General features: G+C 41.3%; 1 protein-coding gene across 3 annotated transcripts in view; it reads left to right on the top strand.

The window, feature by feature from the left end:
* The window catches only part of mettl16 (methyltransferase like 16), a 30,769-nt gene that overhangs the window by 8,855 nt on the left and 4,299 nt on the right, over positions 1-17,615 (top strand). For all 3 annotated transcript variants that reach the window (XM_022767379.1, XM_022767378.1, XM_022767380.1), the window contains exons 3-8: positions 6,034-6,221; positions 7,649-7,789; positions 9,345-9,460; positions 9,693-9,835; positions 12,644-12,713; positions 14,534-14,623. In XM_022767379.1, coding sequence (XP_022623100.1) covers positions 6,034-6,221; positions 7,649-7,789; positions 9,345-9,460; positions 9,693-9,835; positions 12,644-12,713; positions 14,534-14,623 — 748 coding nt within the window. The remainder of the gene's footprint in view (positions 1-6,033; positions 6,222-7,648; positions 7,790-9,344; positions 9,461-9,692; positions 9,836-12,643; positions 12,714-14,533; positions 14,624-17,615) is intronic.

Consider the following 17,615-nt stretch of genomic DNA (forward strand, 5'->3'; position numbering starts at 1 on the left):
ATCTATTGCTATTGAAATCAGTAGGCTTACCATATCAGTGTGAGCTGTGGGCTTGCTTCTGACTGGTGAGGAGATCGATGTCAGGTTCCATTCCAGTTACAGCCAGTCTCAGAGACTGATGCAGGTGTTGATCTGTGAGACTTGATCTCGTCGGATTTTTTATCAGCTTCATGTGTGAAAAAGTTTGCTCACAGATATATGTGCTCCCAAAAACTGTGGACATCTTTGTTGCGTGCTTTCTTATGTTGGGGTAGGTCTCATTTGGGAGGGCAGCATAGTACTTGATCAGACTGTTGGGGCTGAATACGTCTTTCAGCACATCACAGGTCTGCAACTCAGCCAGCTCAAATTGAAGAGAAGGCAGGGTGTCGTTAATGTCGGCAGCAAAAGGGTTCTGGAATGTGCGGATTTCTTTAACGTGGACATGAAGCTCACGGAACCGCACACCGAACTCCGCCCTCAGTGTTTCCAGTGCGTCCTTGCACTTCTCGGTTGGGAACGGGACCGCCGGTTTCTCAGCTGAGAGGCTTCGAGTAGCAGGGAGATGGGTGAAGTCTTGTTTTTGCACCTGTCCAATAAGCAGCGCTAGTTTAAGCTCAAATACTTTGATGTGGGAATACATGTCAGATTAGTTTTCCCTTGCCTTGGAGCTGCAAGTTGAGGCCGTTTAAAATTTCTGACACATCTGTTAATAAAGGCGAGGTCCCATTTCCATTCTGTGTCGATCAGCTCTGGGACAGTTTTTCCCTTTGTCAGGAGAAAGGCATTGATTTCGGGTAGCAGGTCGTAAAAACGCTTCAAAACTCTGCCCCGGCTTAACCAGCGGACTTCAGTGTGGTAAAGCACGTCTCCGTGGGCTGATTCTAGCTCGGAGAGAAAGGCTTGGAACTGCCTGTGTTTAAGTCCGTTTGCTCTGATGAAGTTTATGCAGGACACAACCACCTTCATAACAGATTCCCACCTCAGAACTTTGCAGCTTGATGCTGGCTCGGTCACGATCAAAGTCACGTCAGAATATACCATTGTGTGAGGAGGTGAAGATGAGCCACTATTAACTATAAATAGCTCATAACTATGGTCAATTTTAATTAGAATGCCAACCTTTAAGTACGGATATGTTATGATGTTATGATAGGAAAATGCAATTTAATAAAAATTGGTTGATGTTTAGAGGGATTGTCTGGGATCGTTAAGTGGGCCACTCCAATTGCTTTGGCGGGCCGGATGTGGCCCGCGGGCCGTAGTTTGGGGACCCCTGCCTTAAATCATCAGAATAATAATTGTGATTGAAACATTTCTAACAATAAACATTTCAACCACGATTGCTGGTTGTTACTGGGATCCTAATGACTGTTTTTACACCATCTGCCGTCAGGTTCTGCAGAGTTGCAAAACAAAAAAAAAAACAACAAAATGAGCTCAGCTATATTAAAAGTCAGTTTATCTTTAAATTGGTGTAGAGTTTTAAGTTATGCACTCATTTCTGCTCTTGTGAGGACTGAAAATGTGTCTCACTCAGTGTTTTAAAAGAAAAACACCTGACATGAGAGAAGAAGTTGCTGCTAATCAGCACAAAATCTTTCCCAGCACATTCAGAGTGAGGTAGATGTACCTTGAAGGTCACTTCACTGTGGACAGAGATTGAAAGAGTGTGTGTGTCTGTGTGCGCATGTGTGTGTGCGTGCGTGCTTGCTTTCATGCTGATCATGTAATGTGGAGGTGAGAGCAAGCTGTTTGTCTCAGGAGTAAACTGCCCTCCGGTTTAATGATGTCGTCCTCTTCATCCATCTGAACCTGAACCAAGGACTTTTTTTCTTTTCTGCTTCTCAGCACCTAAATGTCTTTCTTTCTGTGCCTGCAGAGTCTCACTGTGCACCTCTATCTGCTCCCTCACACCTGGTGCAGTTATTTTACCTGAACACAAGCTGGAATCAAGTTAAGCTCTGGCTGACTGCTGATTCCTGCCTCTTTTCCCCAGTCTTTCTGATATCGTAACAGCACATTATGTCCTGTCTCAGCACAACTTTTTCATTCATATTTGTCCCATACTGTATCCCGTCGGCTGCATTAATGACGAAAGCACGCAGCGGTGCACCTACGTGGCAGCAGAGACGTAAATCGCGGGCACTCTCACGTTCTGTCTGGCATCAGCCATTGCTCCAGCGTGGCCAGATTTGCGTGCTCTCTTCATCTGTTCAGTAGGTGGGGTTGCCATGGAGACATTCACAGTGCTGCTGATGGGAGTGATCGGTCTGCAATGCACACACACACACGCATGCACTATCATACACACACACTCATCAGGGGCTAAAAATAGAGGGCTGGCCTGAGCAGCCTCTCTCTCTGAATATTGATCCTTATCTAATGATGCCTCTGAGGAGAAATGAAAAAGGGCAGAAAATCTGAGAGCTGGACAGATGAGAGAGGCAGGCTTTCATTTTGGGAAAGTGCGAGCGTTATGCTGATGTATCACTTCTGTCTCATTAGCCCGATTCTTCCCTTGAAGCTTAGGCCATTTTTAAAGTGCAGATTCTTCACTGGTTTGTCTTTCGTAAACGTGCTGTACGTCCTCAGAGGGGCCAGGTGTTAGTTTTTCTCCAAAAGATCACACTCCTTCAGCAACTGATTAAACTGGACCATTAACCTAATATGTTCATTAGGTGAAGAGAAATGGTTAAGATTGATGTCAGACTCTACAGGTAAATTGCTTCTCATTTGTATCCATTGCACAACTGGCTGCAGGAGGGTCGTTTGTCTTTGTTATCACTCCTGAATGAAGATGCCGTGTTGAGTGACCAGAATCAACTCGGTAGCGAAGCAGGTGTGTCCCCTGTTTTGCACTCAGTCCTACTTAAGAAGTGTTTTATAAACATTTTTTCGGCATTTCATGCCTTCATTTAACGGTCAACATTTAACAGAGCAGAGGAAGTGAGGGGAGAGAGATTAACGCAATAACATGCAACAAAGGTTCCCAGCTGGATGTGAACGGGGAACGTTGCAGACAGTGGTCAGCACCACAAACCAGAGTCCTTTCACTCCACACTAAGGAAAAAATATATACATTGCTAAAACACTTGAAGCAGGACACAAGCCTGATGATGAGACTGACATGATATCGACTCAAAAATTAAAGATATGAAAACTGGATTTTGGCACATGATAAAACAGGCCTCAAGATAAAGTAAAAATACAGAAGCTGCCTTAGGTCCTCTGCATTATCACCTCTCATGTTGTGCTTTACTGGTGCATATTGCCAAACGAATTGTAATAAATCAAATTACCACAATGTAATTGTCACACAGACAACCTGGGGCCCTCTGGCACTGACCTGATACCTTCCGAGTATCAGCAGTTTTCTGTTTTGCCTGGTTGGTAATTCACCCTAACAGACAAATTTTTCATGTGTTTTCACAGCTTTCACACCAGCTGAAACAAATGAAAACTGAAAGTCATCCCAAAGTAAATGCTCTGGGCTGAGAAGGTGTGCATGGGTTGGGCCATTGGGGAAATACTTTTGGCCAACGCAGAAATAAACGTTAAAGACAAAAACTTTTTTGGCAGGTAAGCAATTTTCATTCAACTTAGTGGGAGCCATATTTGAGTCCAGTATTCAGTTCCTATGACACGTCCATTGCTTATCCCTGCTCTGAAAACCATAGCCCCCTTGTTAATTTGAAAGGAGCCCGTCTGTTTACTCCAAATACATGGAAGTGCACATTCCTGATCACTTAATATGAACACCAGGGCTGTCACTTTAAAAAAGTCAAATTCGAACGAACACATAATTTCTACATGCAGCGTTTTGCCCTGAAACTATAGCCACACACCGCTTCTCAGGCGCTTCAGTATTCAATTAGCATGGCTTTGTTTGCTGGTGTCGTCCTACATTTTTGATTAGCTTCGGTCAGTAGAGCAGCAATATGCCTGTTGTGCTTATAGACAAAATTTTTAATTTGCACAGGGCATTAGTTTGAATATTTAATTTTTTCTGATGTTTGAATTATTGTTCAGATTTCAAATAAAAAGTGGCAGTCCTAGTGGACATATTATTTCCACTGGTTACCTTGAGATCAGTGTTGCAAAAGATGAATGATTACCACCATGATAACTTTGCAGAGTAAAATCTGACTGGTACCTGAAACAACACAGCCCTTAGGAATTTATTTTTTTTGTTTGTTTTCAGTTTGAACACTCACTTAAATTCAATAGCTGGAGTCATTGTGGTTATTACACAGGCCTGGAAGGAAGGGGAAAAAATAACTGGGATTCACTTGGTGTGAAGTATCACTGAGGAGGAGCTGAATACTGAGAGTCAAATATTTCAGCTGTTCATGTATAATTGATTTTGTGAAAAAAAACAAAAACAGCGAAAAAATTGACAAAATCAGAGACTGACGGCTTTGGATCTCAGAGTTGTACTGCCATCGCTACCAGCAGTACCACTGGAATATGCTCACACCAAACTTGTGAGGTGCCAGACGCTCCTGTCACCAGGATGTGTCTAATTGCATCTGCCGAGGTGCGAAAGCGCTCAGAGAAGCTTTAATTATACCTATCTCACCCACTCGTTTTGTCTGTCACACTCATGCCTGCTTGTATGACAGCTGAAATCATTAAACGCGTTGAGAGGAAAAGACGACAGAGCCGAAAGAGTGGGACTGAGAATTGGGAATAAAAAGTGGGAGGTCTTAGTAGTGTTCAAAATGTGAATTTCATTGTCATTAAGCAGGGGATTGTGAACTGATGGGCTGCTTATCTCCCAATTGTCCTTCAACTGTGTGTGGTGTGTGTGTGTAATGTGAAGTAATGCGGTTCACTGCAGAGAGCTGCAGCAGGCTTGATGAGAAGAGCTTAATGAAGTGCTGTACTGAGAGCAGTTTGGTAAATTGCTGAGGATCAGCAACTAAATTGAAATCATCCTTAAATGGAAATTCGGTAGTCATATAACTCCAGCCATATTTTTGTAGCTACCATTCTTAGCAACCATTTTTTATCAGTAATAATGTTGTTTTGTATTCACCCAGTTCACTGCTGAGATATGGCAACATCTTTAATGGGAGAAGACAAGGAGATCAGAAGCAGCTAGCAACATGAGCAGTCAGGCAATTATGCAGGTTTAAAACCTTTTAAACCTTCAAGTTAATGTTAACCAAACTTATTTTGTTTCAACAGTCAAATCTCCATGAATGGCTGATATAATTTTAAACCTTTTTCTGATAATGCCACCTTACTTGGTGACAAGGTTTTTATTTTCTTTTTTTTAACGAAAGAAGCTGAAATTCTTCAAAGTTACTAATTAAATGACTAATTTTATATAAATTAAGTGATATGCAATTGGCAAAATGTCTGATCAAGCAACAGTTTTCCATACTCAGTCGTATGGATACACATCAGTTCGTACCATAAAAGTAATGAGGTTTGATACCCAGCTCTGCTTTCCTGTCTGTTTACAGACAGTCTTCCTTTTTCAGCTTTGACCTGCGTACTTGTCATAATTGTTCACACATATTTGGAATTATTTCTGACATATCAAGTGGCCTCGATTTCAGTTTTGGCTCCAAATAAAGTGGTTTAAATAATCTGGCTAAACTGTTGTCATGTTATAAGACCTGTCAGCCCGGGGGATGCCACAGTATCTCACCTGGTAGAATGCATACCAGCATGGCTGAGTCCTAACCTCAGCAGTCCAGGTGTGAATGCGGCCCAGCCCTTTGCTTGTCATCCCCTCTCCCCAAAAACCTTCCTACCTCTCTCCACTTTGACTGTCCCTATAAAGGCTAAAATGCCCCCCAAAAAACCTGTCTGATGTCTGACTGCTGTTGGTTTTTGGTAGTCACAATATTATCATAACAGTTAAAAAAAATGACTGAAACTTCTTTACAATAAACCTGAATTTTCCTTTTATCCATCAGATAAATCTTTAGGTAAGAGGTAATATACAGTATTTTCTATTTTCTGTGGGACTTTTCTGATCCAAAATATAGTGTGCTTTTCAAACATGAACTCATTCAGCCATGTCTGTTTCTCCTCTAGTGTGAATTTCAAAGAGCCGGAGGCGGTACGAGCGCTGACCTGCACCCTGCTGAAAGAGGACTTTGGTTTGACCATTGAGATCCCTCTGGAACGCCTCATACCCACCGTCCCCCTGCGCCTCAACTACATACACTGGGTGGAGGACCTCATCGACGGCCAGAAACGGCTACGCAGGGGCATCGACATCGGTACTACCACTACTGTTGGTGTAATTTGCTGCACATGTGTCATAGTGTGTGAGATTGGTATCACTTTATCATGTGGTGAGGATGCTATAAATGAGTTGGGCTGACATTACTTTTCATGTAACCTAAGGATTTCCTAAGTTGTTAGGTCCTGACCTCAGTGGTTTTCTCTATAATTTAATGTTTATATTATTCTTATGTAAAATTTGTGTTGAATGTTAAAATTTACAATCAAATTTGTGTGTACTCTAGCTCAGGGGTCTCAAACTTTATTCACATTTAGATTTTTCCCTAGTCTGTTGTTTTTAGCTAGGCTGCAAAATCTAATCCTAACAATTAGATTTTCCTTTATCAAGCTGTGTCTTACTATGCAACTTATAAGAGTAAGGCATCGATTTTAGCATTGCAGTCCTATAACATTGTCTGACTTACAAAGGACACTTAACAAAAAGGATAAAAATCGATCCAGCAGAACCAAAGAAATCATCTTTTTTACTCCAGGTTTTCTTATTCCTTATTAAAACCTAGGCCGCCTTTAAACACTGTGGCAAAAACCACTCTGTTTTACCACCTCACCTAAGATTAAAAGAGCACAGGCAGTTTTAATAGAGATACACTATTTATTTGTTGTTTTGATTTGTTTGATCTGACCGCTGCATGTCTCATCTCCAAGTTTTCGTTCTCCAGGATTATGATCTCAAGTAGAAGCTAAACTTGAACAAACATACATATACAAGAAGAGAGGAAAAGACAAGTTGCTCAGCTATGGGGTGAATGTAGTTGACGCTTGACAGTGTAGAGAATAAGAAAATCTAGAAAACATGTTGAGTTCAGGTGGTTGGCCCAGAGTTAATTTGAATTGGAGACCCCTGTTCTTGTTAATTCTTGATGTGGTTACCAGCAGCTCAGAGCCACATGCAAAATGTCAGTTGGTGCTTCCAGCTGGTACACATGGTTCCAGTCACCCCCAGTGTTCCCATTGTTCCCAGCATGAACCAACCAAATCCCAATCCACATGTCACAGCTTGTTTGCTGTTCTGTCAGAGAAAGAGCTGTCCAATCTTTCCGTAAGCAGATTGAAGCTGTCTACTCCCTGATGGATCACCACTGGGCGTTTTCCTTCACTAATGGATGCCACCTCTGTCTGAGCCTGGACTGAATTATGCAGCTTTGGTCCTTGTTAGATGTGAATGATTCAATAATAGCTGCTGGACCTGACATATGTCGACCATTATGGCCTCTAAGTTAAAGATAATGCTTTAGGAACACACCATCACACGTTCTGGGACAACCTTGGCTTCATACAATCATTTACTTTAAAGAGCACCCCAGAATATTTCTACACTGATCACTCAGTCATAACCATTTATCATCACAAATTTATGCATCATTGTCTTGCTGCCAGAAGTGTTTGTGTTGTGTTTCCTCAGGCACTGGGGCGTCTTGTATCTACCCCTTGCTGGGAGCCACAATGAATGGCTGGTATTTCCTTGCCACAGAGGTGGACGACATCTGTTTTGACTATGCTACAAAAAATGTAGAGCAGAACAACCTGTCTGACCTCATTAAAGGTAAATATGGTCCTCTCAGCCTGACGAACAAGGTATTTCAAGACATTACATTCAAACACCTGTGTATCAGAATAGAGTGAGAGATTATGTAGCTTTGGCTGAACTGCAGCCACTGTGGCTACAAGTAACAATTACAGTAACTGTAAATGCTAAAATGTAGAGTAACAGTAGAAGAAATAGAAAAGAGTCATGCAGATAGTGAATTGGCTCAGTAGTCTCAAAAATATGTAAACTAACATTAGTCTCCACAAGCTACTGTTCTGTACTGAATTGAGTGTGTGGTATTGCTAATGAATTTAACTTTTAATTTGTGGGAACAAGATGGGATTATTTCCTTTTTAAGAAGTTGAATAGTCTCGCTTTAAGGCCCCTACACAGTGAGCAATAACAGCACACAATGATTTGACAATCGATTAGAAGTCATTTTTCAAACGAAAAGTGCAAAACATGCCTTGGATCCTGCTTCTAAATTACAAGGATTTCTTGCTTTTCTTTTTCTTATGTGATAGTAAATTGAAAATCTTTAGGTTTTGGACTCTTGGTCGGACAAAAGAAGATATTTGATTCCAACATTCTCGGGCTTAAGAAAAAAAGATTTGTGTTTTTACACTTTTATTGATCATATTATTTGTAAACATTAATTGATAATAAAGCAGAAATTGTTATTTGCAGTCTTAGAATCTACTGTATCAATTTTCAGATATTTAAGATTGTGCTTGTAAATTTTGTAGTGCTAAAGTGTGAGTAGAAAATATGCAAGCAAATGCAAGTCATCAGTCAACTCGCATCATTCCTCTGTGCTGCTGTCATGTTTTGAAATGCTGCAAAACCAGAGAAACTATAGCTTCTAAAATAATTAGGCTTCCATCCAAATGTAAAGCATTTAACCAAATTTCTTGAAAATTTGCAAAGGAAAAAAGAATGAATGCGTGTTTCCATCCACTTCCATTGCACCATGTTACATTTTTCTTTTATCGATATACCAACTTTTCTTGGCCAAGTGTCAAAACTTTTCCACTCAGGTGTTTTAATGCTCAAATTGAAAATAGACATAAATACTAGTGGTATCCATACAGTTTATATAGTTTACATATTTTGTTTTATTCTCACTGATGTTTTGTTTATATGTTGACACTGGTGCCAGCTGCTGTTATTATATACTCATTCATCACTCAGTTCTTTAATGACTGAACAGAGAGCCACACTTTTGTTATGTCCTGCAAAACTTACTAAAAAGATTTTGTTTTAAAAAGAAAATGCACATAAAAACAGGTGGATGGCATCAGCCCTGTGTTGCATCAGCCAGTGTTTTCTGCTTCATTTTGGCTGGTTTGTAGATGTGGCTCACTGGAAGCCATCATATTGTGGGGTTTTTGGTCCTAAATTTCACCCAGTCGATCTAGGACCACTGCTATGGATTGGCTACCAAAGATTTCACCACATTTATATGGGCCTTTTGTCTTAGTTTTGTTTTCTTAGGAACTGTGATGACTAGCGAAAACATCAAACTTACAAATCCTCATCTCAGTTGTTTTTTTACTTTCCTTTACTTTAGTTGTCAAAGTTCCTCAGAAGACTTTACTGATGGACGCCTTGAAGGAAGAGACAGAGATCATATACGACTTCTGCATGTGCAACCCTCCTTTTTTTGCAAACCAGCTAGAAGCAAAGGTCAGTGTTCCTCCACCGCAAATAATTTACTGCTGTTCTGTCTGAATCTTGAACATTTAAATTCACAAGGTTAGACTTCTTTAAGCGTCTATATTTCTCTCATGTAGAGTAAACACACACTTGTTCACTGACCAGAGCAGTTCCAGTATGAAACTCTGTTTGTTTACATGATAGTAACAGGCTTCTAATAGGATTTTATCTTAATCTCTGTCTGTCTTGTTGCTCTCTCCAGGGGGTAAACTCCAGGAACTCACGGCGACCTCCTCCCAGTTCAGTGAACACAGGCGGGGTGACGGAGATCATGGCGGAGGGTGGGGAACTGGAGTTTGTCAAGAGGATCATTCACGATAGTCTGCAGCTCAAGAAACGCCTGCGGTGAGGAGAAAAAGCAGGACTTTAACCTTGAAAATTAAACCTGACTCAGACATGATCTTTCTCGCTAGTTGTAACCAAATCTAAACCAGGTTCATCAAGCCCAATCATAGACAGAAACTGTGTTCAGGACTGCAGAGCTAAATATTTAAATTGGCAGATGGATGCACAAGAGTGCTGCAGTTTTGCTCTTTCTGGAGAGGCTGTGAGAGGTTTAAATGGCCGTTGAGAGCACCAGTGAAGGGGAGACACCAAGAGGTGAAATGGGCAGATGGGTTGCTGCACATTGATGGAGCTGTCATCTACAGTTGGTTTAATGATTTTGGCACACACTCACCCTGTGCTGTATCCGGGAGCCCACAGGGAACAGCTGTGTTTGGGTGGATTGGTGGTTGGATGGGGGTGTCTCCAGCAGCCATCACTTTACCCTCCCCCGTTACCAGGGCTGTCACCGGGGCAGCGGAGTGAGACACGGGTAGAGGGAGCTGCAGAGTATTGCTATTAAAACTGATTAGACATGCCACACCTGCTTGGCCTCGTGTGTGTGTGTGTGTGTGTGTGTGTGTGTGTGTGTGTGTGTGTGTGTGTGTGTGTGTGTGTTCAGTGCTATGTGTTTGCGCATAGTGCTTCAGTGGAAAGATGAGTGGCCCTGAGAGAGACTGATGTTAACAGCTGCCTGCTCTTGTGTGGCTCTGTTCCACTCATGTAGTGAGGAGAGAAAGTGAGAATGAATCCAGTCTCATTTAACAGGTTTGAGGCTCAGGCCAAACCAACCGGAGCTGGCTGTCACTCCCAAAAGCATGCTGGGACACCAGAGCAACCAGGTGTCCATGGAAACACTGCCAGCTTCTCCGATTGGTCCTTTGAGACGCTCCACTGCTGCACCTTGCTCCTCTTTCACCTTTCTTTCCACTGAAGTGTAATTACTGTCAGTAGGGCAGAGCCACCTCATTTCCCAGTACAACACAAATGCTCCAAACCCCAGTTAGAAGGGAACACTCCTCATTTATCATGCCATTGATATGAAAATTACAACCTCTGGTAATAAGGTTGTAATCATATGTCTGTGCTTCAGAAACATGTGAAGAGAGAAGATTGAATATGGATGTTAAGGCAGCTGCACACTTTGGGATGTTTGAAAAAGCTGTCTGGTGGAGGAGGGTATTCGGGGAGCTCTTCTGGGTGTTTCTACCCACTGTGCCGAAAACTGGGGAACATCTGTGAATATTAGAGCTGTTCAATATTTCATTGTGGCAACTGAGGCTGACGTGTTGCCCTCCCCACCACTTCACCCCTCTGGGCATCTTCAAACCTCCCAAACCTGATTACATATCAGTGCCCTTTTTTACTGCCAGTCATGAGTTTAAATGGTTTTTAGGAGGTAATTTTGTTGAGTTGTGTGTGACTGCAGCTTTGTAATAATTACAGTTAGGCACATGGCTATGTCCATAATAATTGTAGTATTAAGGGAAAAAAAAAAGAAGAGAAATTAGTGCACTATTAAGGTCCTAACCTTACTTAAAATCATAATTTGTTTGCTTGATAGAGATCTGATAATCAATGATTATGTTCTTGATCATGATTTTGTTTTATTTTCATCTTTACTAAAGAGAACAGTGTTTAGCTTTGATAGGGGCTGCAAATGACAAATATTTCTGTTTTTATTAATCTGTTGTTTATTTTCTTGATTAATGGATTTAGTGTGTTTGGTCTATAAAATATCAGAAAAAGGTGTATCATGAAAAATGCACCAGAGCCACAGAGTCTAAAATCCACAACATATTCAATTTACAATGATATGAAAGAGAAAAGCAGTAAAGCTTCACACCTGAGAAGCTGGAAGCACACAATATTTAACATATTTGCTCCACAGATTATTTGAATGATTAAACAGCTATCAGAATTGTCTGATTAATTTTCTGTTGATCAACAAATTGATTAAGTGACTAATATTTCACCATTTAAATGACCTCAGTAATAGGAAGATAATTTAAAAGATAAATAAAAATCAAATTGATTAAAATCAAAAAAACATGCAGAGAAGGTGGAAGTGTTTTTTCCAGGCCTGCGTACTGTCTGCAGTATCTCCACAACCTCCTCCCTGTACAGTATGAAGGCTGAGGCGAAACCCAGGAAAAGCACAAATTACTTATTTCTGCTCAAAAAAACGTTGCTGTGACGTTTGAAGGTGACTTAGAAGAGTGAATCAACATTTCGCTTAGCTCAGAGCTTCTTTGCGGACAGTGAGAGGAAAGTGTTGAGAGCTGTTTAAGTGAGTATATATCAAACGTACCCATAAAAGTGAAGGTGACAAAACAAGATGCACCTTAATGCCCTCAGCTTTGTATGGATATTCACACACTTTACATATTAACTTATCACTGTTTATATTTTTAACATTTTTTCCAAGCTGTAGACATTGAGTAAAGACCAGATGATTAGATTTAATTAGCATCCACTGAAAACTGACCAGTCTTTCTTCCAGACTGACTCCCTGAAGTGTTTATCGTTCCTCAATCTTCCCCGGATGGACTCTACTGCTTATTGATCAAGACCAACCTCATCTCTTTATTGCACAGCAGAGATTATTGATCAGGTCTCCATCATGGGACGACTTCAAAACATCTTTTCCTCCACTGTGGACTGTAAACACACGGATGTTTTTCCAGCTCATGTGTTTTACTTTGTCTTTGTGTTGCTCCCTTAAGCCCACCTCGGCTCGTTTGATCTCTACTTGGTAGCTCATGCCCAGGCTGTCAGCCGCTAACACAGTCACACACAGCTGCTTAATATAGATCCTTCTTTCTGCAGCTGGTACAGCTGCATGTTGGGGAAGAAATGCAGCCTGGCACCTTTGAAAGAGGAGCTGAGGAAGCAAGGGGTGAGTAGCCAGTGAGACCCGGAACAAAGGCCAAACACACACAAACACGTCTGTATCCACTGTTTTCAATGAGTGTCGCACAGCAGCCACAGCTCATTGGTCTCAGTTTGTTCATGCTGCTTTGTACAGGGTTTCATAATGGCTTGTTAAAATAATCTTTGCCTCCCATCTCAAACCAACACTCCTCTGGGATTGAGTATTGATGTCAGAAGCAGATGGGAAGGTGCAGATACCCAGAAAACTATAACAGATCAGCTCTTTCTGATATGCCAGCTAAGCAGTGTCACAAACAAGCCATGAATGAGCTGATTTCCTTCAGCAGTGCAGGACCTAATCACGCGGCCCTCTGTAGCTAACATGCATTAGCATCATTAGCCTAACTAATAGCCCAGCACATGACTCCTGACTGCTGCAGGCCTCTGGTCCTATGCCAGTCATTTCTCTCACATGTTCAAGACGAAAAAAAAGAGAGGCTCCAGACTCCCCTCTGCACCTGCCGTCCCTCAGACCTCCTCCAGGGGTTTCAGGGTGCTGCCGTTGCTCATTAGAGTGAGTGCAGCCTTGGCTAATGTCCAGGGAGGAGTGTGTAGCCTCATTTTAAAGTGTGTGTAAAAAGAAACCTGGCCTAGTTAATATGCTAATGCCTTTATCATCCATTACTTGATTTTCCCTTCAGTCTCTCCTCATGTTTGTGTTTTTAATTTATAAAAACCTTCCCACAGATATGGAGCTGTTTGACCCCTGACCTTTATCTAAGCGACCCCCCCCCCCCCCCCCCCCATTTACTAAAGACACAGTCCTCAGGGACTGCTAAAGTGTCCTGTTAGCAGAAGGGTCTTCACACCACATGCATGTCTTTTTCACATCATGGATCCATACTCTTTATTTTCTCACCCACGATTAGATATATGGAACCAAAGCTAGCAGTGAGAAAATGTTTTAGTGAACTCTGCTTCACATCTTTAGAGGTTGTTACATGTCAAGGATTCACTTCTTTCTAGGATCAAGCTTTAGAGTAAACTGATGAAAATGACTTGGTTATGTAGAGCTGTTTTACATTTTAATACACATACTGTACATATCACTGAATCCTCACTCAACGCAGCCTAGTTCAGTGGCTCCAGCTGTTAGATATTCAATGATAGTATTATGGAATATAGTTTTATGTGGTTTTATTTCGTGGGAGCACTATAATTAACATGTTTTCGTGAATGTATAAATTGACTCTGTGGACATCTTATGAAGACTATAACTCAATAATGATACGAAACTTCATGCTTGCACTGCAAGTACCCCCTATAGATTAGATGATCTGATTAGAGTTTGGTGTGTCCTGTTGCTTAAATTTACATATTAATGAGGTAAAACCGATTTATTTTAAACTTCTGTTTGCTTGATGACAGACTAGTGGCTTCTTTCTCACCACTGCACAGCTGGCCAATGAAGCTGCATGAATTGAGCATGAATGTTGGATTGTCTGATTCGTAAAGTTACAGAAATGGTTGAGTACAGCCCTCTCTAATCTGACATTGGAAAGCTGTGGGGGAAGGGGGTTCTGAAGCTATCTGACCGTACACCTTCTTCAAGCACCCTTATAATACATGGTATTTGCATTGGAGTGCCAGGAAACAGCAAATCTTCTCAAGAATAAAATCACAGTCAGAAACTGAAATGTAATTACTGGTGGAGGAGGGTAATCACATTTTTGACCAATGAACATTGTAGATACTGAAATAAACACTTTCCTTTGTGAAATCGTCTGCTGCATGGTGCTATCGTCAGTGTGCTGGTCATTTCTGAGTCTGTTTCCTTTTGCTCAGGTGCCTAAAGTGACGCACACAGAGTTCTGCCAGGGACGGACCATGCGGTGGGCGCTGGCCTGGAGTTTTTATGATGATGTGATTGTACCGGTAAGTCTGTGCAGATTTTATTTGTCTTTCCTGTCCAGTCCTACCACTCATTTCAGTCTCAACAGATTGTTTTTGTGGCCATTATGGCTGGGTAATGAAATTCAGTATCTTCATGGTATGTCATGCTTTGACTCTAGTGAAAAACTGTACCATATATCAGCAGTGGTCATTTTGTTCCTTGAGCTGCTCCCCACATGCAGGTGGCTGTTTCCAAAACATCCTCAATAATGCACCGTCTCTGTCCTGCTTCACCCTCTCGCCTCTCTCCGGACTGTATCCTCTTTCCCTGCAGCCCTGCTTCCATTAGAAGCACTTATTCCTTCCTCTGGGGAGATGTTTATGTGATTTTTAACATGCCGTAGCCAGGCAACAATTGCCTGGGCACGACTGTGTGTGCGCACACACACCGTGCCAGTCTTGTCTGAACAGTGAGTTGGAGATGCATTGAAAACAGGCACAGTGAAAAAGCCAGAACAGTGAAAGGCATCACATAAAGGACTGAGAATGATCCAGCAGTGGTGATACATTGAAAACAAACAAATGAAGGAAGGTGGAGGCAGTCAGCAGGTGCAGGCTGTATGTATGAAGACGACTGCATGTTTTTAGACTCTTCAGCATAAAAGCAGTTGAGCAGAATGATTGGCCCACATTTTCTCCTCCTCCACTTTCACACAGTTCCACCGTCATTTACACTTGGGAGCTGCTCACCATCATTACCAGGCAGACCCCTCAAGCATATGTGTTTACTGTGTGTGTGTGTGTGTGTGTGGTGGGGGGGGGTGTTACATGACAGAAGTTCCTGCGTGTGTAATTCCTTGCATGGTTGGCTACCTAATTCTGCCTGCTCCTATGGTCGCCTGGTATGATGTACTGTATGTGCACGTGGCGGGGGGGGGGGGGGGGCTGCATGACGCTCATTAATGTTACATATAGACTATAACATATGTGACATACATTCAACTGTGACCTACTTAAACTATTATTACCAGGTCAGCCACCAAACTTCTCTTACTACCATTACCTCGTTCAGTTTTTTTTTTCTTTCTTCTTTCAAATCAGTTTTTCAAATTAATGCAGAAAATAATCAAAATTGCATTTTGTAAAAAAAAAAATACATACAATAAATTTGATCATTTTTAAACTACTTTTTTATTGGGTTTTCAAATCAGGAACCATCAACATGTGACAGTAGCACTGCAACATAACTAAAACAGCAACCACAAGTAATTTAATCAATTAGTAAATCGACAGAAAATGGATCAACATTGCTTTCTATGTTTAAAGGAATAGTTTGACATTTTGCAAAATCCGCTTATTCACTTTCTTGCAGAGTTGGATGTAAGCTCATATTTGTATGCTAAATATGAAACTGTTAGGAGAAAGTTAGCTTAGCTTAGCTTAGCATAAAGACTGGAAACATGGGGAAACAGTTTGCCTGGTTCTGCTCAAAGGTAAAATACCAGCTTCAATAAAGCCCACTTGAGGTTACATCATGTTTGCTTAAACTCTGGTTATTGTTTGGATTAAAACAGCACTTTGTTGTTAAAAAGAAAAGATGATTAGGTAGATTTTGTTGCCATTTGACAGAGCCAGGCTAGTTGTTTCCCCGTTTTAAGTGTTTATGCTAAGCTAAGCTAATTGACTGCTGGGTGTGGCTGTATATTTACCGACAGGGAATAAGAGTATTTCCCAAAATGATGAACTATTCCTTTAAAGGTGCAACAATAAAAGTTCTTGTTATTTGAATTCTGGCTTGTCTTTACCAAAAAGAAAAGATGCACAGGATGGATTGTAGTGAAGAAAAACTAGATGCAGGTAAAGAAATCTAGTAAATACAGACAAAAGAGGAGGATAGAGGCATGCACACACAGACAGAGCCTTACTCTATTGTGAACTAGTAGACAGAATAGGCTGCCAGACTTTATCTGAGCCCTGAGGCAGGTTGCTGCTGTTGTTGCACATACAGGCCTCTGGCAGGAGGGGGTTCAGGAGGGTCCAGAGTTCAGGAGTCCATGCAGGGGTTTGGGACTTCACAAAAAGGAAAATGGAGGTTGGGAGGAGAGGGGATGATCAGAGTATGATTTACAATCTTTGCTGGAAGGTGAAATTGGCAGCATTTTGTTTCTGCAGTCTGTTTGTGTGCGTGTGTGTGTGTGTGTGTATGTGTGTGTATATGTGCATGCATGCACACTCAGGAGGTCAAAATAGATGATTGAATGACATTATATCTGAAGAGAACAGCTCTTGTTGGACTCAGAGGCTTTTACCTTGCCTAGTCTTCAAAATTGGGCTAAGCTTTCTTTGTGAGGTCATCATCTATCCATAACGTGTGTGTGTGCCAGTGAGTGTGTGAATATGCAGTGAAGTGAGAGTGGGTAAGTGGGATTAATAATGGAGTGAAAGAGCAGCAGAGACAGAAGAGGATGTGATTCAATAGAGGTGTGTGTGTAAAACTGCATACACATGGGTTTCATGCTCTTTGTCTTTGAATCTGTGTTTGTGTCTGTGCATGTTGACATTGTATGTCTGTGAGTCTGTTTGTATACCAGTGTATTAGTGCAAGAATCTGTGTCAAGGATGCGTGGTACAAACAGACAGGTTTGACTTGATGGATTTTATTGATTTCCTTTCCTTCTACATTGAGCTGCAGGGCTTGCAGAGCGTGGAGAAAATGGGGGAGAGACGTCTGTGAGAAACAATAAGAAATAAAAGAAGCTCTAACCAGCAGCCAGACAAGGCAGCGTCCATCATCAGCCCACTGATTAAAAATGTCCATCTCCTCTAAAAATGCATTTTCAAGGACCATAATTTTAACTAAAAATCAATAGATGATCAACACTGAAAATCCTTTTATTGGGAGTGAATAATGTAGTTTTGTTTTTGTTCTTTTTCGTTTGCAATTATAATTAAGATGATGTAGGGAATATATGTGGATTTATTTATTGACTTAGAGCCATTGAAGAAAGAAAAAACTAATAAAATATATAAGCTA

This window comes from Seriola dumerili, unplaced genomic scaffold (assembly GCF_002260705.1).
Source record: "Seriola dumerili isolate Sdu_G_001 unplaced genomic scaffold, Sdu_1.0 BDQW01001178.1, whole genome shotgun sequence".
NCBI lineage: Eukaryota > Metazoa > Chordata > Actinopteri > Carangiformes > Carangidae > Seriola > Seriola dumerili.